The 6,041-nt window shown below is 41.0% G+C and overlaps 2 protein-coding genes and 1 long non-coding RNA gene across 4 annotated transcripts in view; 2 read left to right on the top strand and 1 right to left on the bottom strand.

The window, feature by feature from the left end:
- The window catches only part of LOC311134762 (uncharacterized protein), a 3,049-nt gene extending 2,881 nt beyond the window's left edge, over positions 1–168 (top strand). Inside the window, exon 6 of the mRNA XM_084168540.1 lies at positions 1–168. This exon is cut by the window's left edge and continues 222 nt beyond it. The gene's annotated coding sequence lies outside the window, so the exon portion shown is untranslated.
- Positions 169–1,347: 1,179 nt separating this feature from the next.
- LOC311134605 (uncharacterized protein) lies at positions 1,348–5,553 on the bottom strand. Of its 2 annotated transcripts, XM_084168341.1 has the most exons (8): positions 5,359–5,553; positions 4,508–4,702; positions 4,111–4,197; positions 3,165–3,418; positions 2,959–3,084; positions 2,589–2,729; positions 2,315–2,423; positions 1,348–1,615 (listed from the first exon to the last, which is right to left on the bottom strand). In XM_084168341.1, the coding sequence occupies exons 1-8, from the start codon at positions 5,360–5,362 to the stop codon at positions 1,404–1,406; spliced, it is 1,128 nt and encodes a 375-aa protein (XP_084024467.1). In that variant the 5' UTR covers positions 5,363–5,553; the 3' UTR covers positions 1,348–1,403. The 2 variants fall into 2 exon arrangements, with proteins under 2 accessions (XP_084024467.1, XP_084024466.1); XM_084168340.1 differs by lacking the exon at positions 5,359–5,553 and having other exon boundaries at positions 4,508–4,926.
- LOC311134526 lies at positions 1,874–2,221 on the top strand. Its single transcript, XR_014613702.1, has 2 exons — positions 1,874–1,958; positions 2,047–2,221. It is a non-coding gene; the product is annotated as an uncharacterized lncRNA (long non-coding RNA).
- Positions 5,554–6,041: the final 488 nt, after the last annotated feature.

The following is a 6,041-nucleotide window of genomic DNA, read 5'->3' as shown; positions in this document are numbered from 1 at the left end:
TGTGTTAGAACAAGCAAGGAAAAACTGAAAGTTTACTTTCCTTTTAAAAGAAAGGAAAAAAAGCTGTTTCTTTGAAGCTTCCTGTCTCATTATGGTCCACAGAATGACTAACATGAATGCTGTACTGTTAGCACTGAAGGTGCAGAACAGTTTGATTTTAGTAAATGGAAGAAAAAAAAGTCAACTACTGCACAGTGTGTTAATGTTTTCAAAGACACTGAACTTGTGTCAATTCATCTGAACTGTGTATGCATTGACATTAGGGCTGGGCAATATGGAGAAAATCAAATATCACATTTTTGACCTAACACCTTGATGTCGATATTGCAACGATATTGTAAGGTTGACAATTGGTGCATTCACAAAATATCTTCCACATTTAGATTTCGGATAAATAACTATCATATTGTGGATATAATGACTAAGTGGTAAAAGGCAAATAATAGAACAGCTAGAACAGTCTGGTAAGTTCAGAAAATGACATCACTTTACTGTAATGCAGCCTTTGAAACCAGGAAAAGACTAAACTTACCATGTAACGATATTACACTTCTTCAAAATCTAATGGTGCTTTTCCATTACATGGTACCTACTCGCCTCGCCTCGCCTTTTTTGGTTTTCCATTACGAAAAAAAGTACCTGGTACCTGCTAACATATACTTTTTTTAGCACCTGCTCAGTCGAGGTTCCAAGCGAGCTGAGGCGAGCCGAGAAGGTGACGTGAAACCCTGCAGGCTGCTGATTGGTCGGAAAGAATCGTCACTGATCACTGCATTGCCAGCGACAGACAGCATTTTAAAATAGTTTAGCCAGCGGTGGTTTTTACTGCCGGAGGCTCCACGCAGAGCTTTCTCCGTAGCATACAAGTGGCCTGATGGTTATACTGGTGCACTGGTGTGTGTAATGTGTGATGTGTGTGTGTCGAGTCGCCATATGTGTGTGTGTGTGTGTGTGTAGCTAGTGAGCGAGGGAGAAGTGAGAGAGTGACGGCGATTATCTCCGCAGCGAGTAGCGACTCTAGTCATATATATGTGAGAGAAACAAAGCGAGTAGCGACTCTAGAGTCATATATATGTGATCACGGTGGGAAATCTGGAGCAGTTAACGTTAACTATCTCTTTGATATCATGTTGTTCACGGAGACTGAGAACCAGGAAATGCGGCGGGGATTTGTCAATGGGAAAGCAAGCTACTAAGCCACGCCCACGGCAGTCGCTATGACGACCAGCCACGCTGAGGCAATCCTAAAATCTGCAATGGGAAACGGACGCACAGCGAGGCGAGGCGAGGCGAGTCAAGTAGGTACTGGTAATGGAAAAGCACCTTAAGACGATATCTAGGCTTATATCACGATAGATATAATATTAAAATATTGCCCAGCCCTAATTGACGTCTGAAAAAACTTAAACAAGCCCAAATCCAGTACTTTTTATGGCAGCGACAAGTGCTTTCTCAAAGTCCATGTAGAGTTTGAAATGAGCTGGCAGCTTTAGGGTTTCAAAGAATGTGGAGGACGTAGGAAGGGTTCCCCCAGAAATCTCCACTCTCAGTTCAGGAGGAAGCATCTCCCAGCCAACCCAGAATGTCAGCAGCTGGGCCAGGGTACCTGATGAAGCTAAAAGTCATAAAATGGATTAAAGACATTTAGTTCAACTGTAATTGATCATATCTATCCATGAGACATAGTGTTATGTGGGCAGCTTGTCTCTCCCTTTTCTGTTTCCCTTCCTCCTTGTTTTGTCCCCTCTTTTTCTGTTGTATGTGTGTTTGTCCCCTTTATGTGGGTGTGTCTGGAGTGGAGCAGGGGGCGTGCTCAGGATCTGCCTCTCCTGTGCAGCTGCGGGTTGTTTCCAGTGATTCCTGCCTACGCAGCTGCATCCTATTCTCTCATCAACCTGCACTACTTATTCCTGGGCATGGCTCTCCACCGGCGCCAGATCGTTGTTCTTACCAGAGCGGTAACTTGGCTCACCAGTAAAGTTATTTTGTCTTTGTCTTTTGCCTGGCTCTCCACTCTCCTTAACCCGTCGTTTGTTTTGTCTTCAGTTCAACATACCTCCCAACCTGCCTGCCTTCCTGCCTGTCGGTCTGCCTGCCTGCCTGCCTGCCTGCCTCAGCCTCTCCTTCCTCCGGAGCCGACTAGCCCACTCTGTTCCTTTACTTCAGTTGTTTTTGGACCAAGACAATTTGAACTTTTATTAAAATATTTTTGTTTCTTCCACTCCCTTTGTCGTGTTGGTTTCTCTGAGTGTTGGGTTGTACCATAGCCATAACACATAGAAGCATTTGTAAAGAGAGAAAATAAGGTTTATACCTGTTTCAATGAACATCCTTAGAAAGCCAGTGATGCGGCAGGTGGTGTCTAAGTCAAAGTCTTCATCATCACTGTCCTCAACTGGCCATGTGATTTTTTCTAGGAGCATCTTAAAGAAAACAAAAATTGTAATTTAAAAAAAGGGAGAACTTATTTTGGTGAAGGACTATGCAGATCAAATTCTTAGAAAATGGAAAAATATCCATCTCAGTCATTGAAAATACACGTAAATTCATCAAGTTAAGTCACAAATATAACTAAATTACTGACTTACCTGGGGTGTGAACTGCATTTCAGCCATTTTGGGGAAAAGAAGTGGTACAACATCCGGCCTAGATGTCAGCAGGGGCCATACCATCACATCTTTCAGTCCCTTTCTCAACTGTTTAATTTGGCGCATGGTCCTCCCAACGACCTAAGAGACAGACCGACCCATATTACAGCCCAAATCCTTAACCCAAATTTGACAAAAGTTGGCACAGTAGGAAAAATGTTAATAAACACAATAAAGTGCTTTATAAAAATCCATTAAAACTCTAGTACTTAAACTCTCGTGTTAACATAACAAGCCAGGGTTCACAACACATTCTATAATTTCAACAAGTACAGCGATGAATTCTGTCACTTAACCAGCAGGAACTCACTGCATGGAGTAGAAGTTTGTTATGTAGCCATCTCCGATTTGTTTTGGTGACTGCCGGAAGATCCCAAGACATGGAAAGATCTGAAACTGTGTCCTTCTGTTCCGGTGTAAGATCTTCATGTTCAAGCTAGAATTAAGACCATACAAGTTATTATATCTGCCCAAGCAATATTTTTTACATGGCAAAGTTTCTTTTAGGTTACATACCAGTTCTATGATGCTCCTGATGTGCAGATCAGGACAGTCTTCTGTAACAACAGTAGCCATTTCAGGGTCCCCATTGAACAGTACATGAATTACAGCAGGACTTAGTCCTGTGACATGGGGACCATCATGCAGAAAGGTGTGGCCCAACATCCTTCCTGCAACCCGGAAGAGGTTGCTTTCAATAAGTGCCTCTGATGCTGCTGGAACAAGATGGTCAGGTTCACCCTCAAATAGCAGTGTTCGGCCCATTCCTCCTGTAAAGTACCAAGAGAGCAGGGAATAAAGTCACAACAATTAACCTCTTAAATACATTAAATAAAAATGTATGATAGATAGATAGATAGATAGATAGATAGATAGATAGATAGATAGATAGATAGATATATTACATCATACTAGTGGCGATTACTTGGCCTGTGGTATTGCTGCTTGTAGAATTCACTTAAACCAAATTGTAGCCTACTCCAAAATGACTTACAGAAGGACCCCAAACCACTTCAAATTCAATTCCCCTGTATACCCTACTACAGACTTACCTGACACAAAACATTGCCCACCGGCCCTCCGCTAAACAGCACATATCCGCGTTCATCAACCACCAGAACGTACGTGTACGCGTGTGTGTGTGTGTGCGCGCGCATAGAGAGAGGCGGTGTAGAGTGAGTCACGACACAAACAGGTGCTCAGTCAGCGTTGCATGCAGTGTGAGAATGGCAAGCAGCAAGAGCGGCAAAAGCCAATGTGTGCTTCTTTTACCTATATATGTAACGCTATCTTTTGCGTTTATCCAAACGTCGTCAAACTTGGCACTGCACTTACTCGTGACCAGAGCAAGACACCTGTCAAGTTTGAAATCCATCGGACTAACTGAGAGACATGCGCTACAGACAGACATTTCTGCAATTTATAGATGGATTAACCTTCAAAAAATTAGTAAGATACTTACCAAGATCTAGACTGAATCCAAACTGGAGTTTGGATATGATTGTTGTCATAAAGTACCGCATCACTCCCTCTCCGATAGCAACATCACCTGAAATAAAATACTGATAATAACACTGGAAAAAAAGTGGCGGCCTAATACAGGTAACTGGATTTGGTAACATTTAACAAGAAAGGGAGAAAAACTTCTATTGGCTGTAATTCTAGAATAGCATCCTTAATATTGATTATTCCAGATAACAAGAGTATATTGTGCACAATATTCACATACATACATATAACATTTTTATCAATTATATAATTTTGTGCATTCCATTCTCCCATTTAACAATTCCATATAAGCTACTTGAGTGGTATAAACTGTACTGATGTATTTATATTATAAATGTTATATTACTTACCAACCAGAGTACAATGAAGTGGACATGCCCATTCTTGCTGCTGTTTATATAATAAGAGAAGCTCCCGTTCCCTGTCCTCTTCAGAGTCCCTTACATCCATCTTCATTCTAAGTGGTTTCCCAGTTGCATGTTCCCTTAGCAGATTCTCTTTGAAAACTTTGGCAGCTTGAGTGGGTTCTTTAATAAGCTTCCATTCTAAACAAACAACAACAATAAAGTTATCTATTACAGAGAGACATATTGTGAGTTGGCATGTTACCTGCATATACAGATATCCTCTCACTCTACAGAACAGGAGGAAAATTCTGTTCATTTCACTGACAAAACGTGAGACCCAACATCTTCAGAACCTGTCACAACGCTGAGTTGACATAAAAACAGCACTACTAAACAACTACAACTAAATATTAGAAAAATAGAAAAACCCAGTTGCATGTTATTAATTGTCTGTAACTGTATTATCTTATCTAATTATATCCTACAGGTGTTATCTTTCTATTAACTTTTCAGTTACACACAATCTTATAGCAACACTATTGTGATGACACAAACCACTGTCTGTTTCTTTGCGATCCAACTCCTCGTTGACAATCACTGCCGGTACTACTGCACTCTCAGCTGATGTTTCAGGCCTCACTGGAACACTGTCACTGACTAGGGCTGTCTCACTATCATTTTCTTCACTTTGGCCTCCCTCTTGTTCTCTTTCTGATTCCTGCATGGGTGTCCTTGAAGTTAACACAATTGAAATGATGGTCATACTCGCTTATTTGTGTGCACAACAATAAGAGAGACATATTCCCAAAGAAAATAAATTATGCTACCCTTGCATTGCTTTAAGAAGTACATACCCATTGCAGCTCAATCTGTGCAGCTTCATCTCTGAAAAGGGAACTTCCTTCTGACAAGTGATGCAGGGGATGACTGGACCAGAGGCAGGACGTGAGCTCTCCTAACAACAACAACAAATGGCTTTTAATTAATGATTAAAAGTCACCAGTAATCTTTGTTTTGATTATGTATTAAACTAAGTCTCTGTAAATGTATGTACACAATCTAAGGGTAGATCCTGTTGAAGTGGACGTATGTAGATTGTAGCCTGTCCAATCATCGTCGATGGATCTTTCAGATAGGCAAGGGTGTATCCAGTGCTGGGACACTGAAGCAACGCAAGATTTCGACTGCGAGTAGATCCTACAAGTTTTAGAAATTCAAAGCCTCCCCCTTGTTGGAGCTTCGGAAACACTTCCATCAGTTTATTTGTTATAACCATGGGATCGTGGTCATTCCCTGGAGAAAAAAACAAAACAAAATCATAACTCACCTCACCTTAAATTAAGCAAATAAGCCTGTGATAACTATTATTGACACTATGAACACCAATTAAGTTTGAGTCACTATAAAAAGAAATGCAAATAATTTCAACAAGCCACAGACAGTACAAACTTTTTTTACTTTTGGTAAATGCCTAGTTTCGCACTGACCTGAAAATGTTACTTTTTGCTCTCCAAGTCCTGAAGTAAGAAGTTCAGCT

The sequence above is a fragment of the Coregonus lavaretus genome (assembly GCF_964263955.1).
Source record: "Coregonus lavaretus genome assembly, chromosome: 9".
Classification (NCBI taxonomy): domain Eukaryota; kingdom Metazoa; phylum Chordata; class Actinopteri; order Salmoniformes; family Salmonidae; genus Coregonus; species Coregonus lavaretus.
Note: the sequence above shows the minus strand (reverse complement) of the source record. Positions and strands in the feature narration are given on the sequence as shown.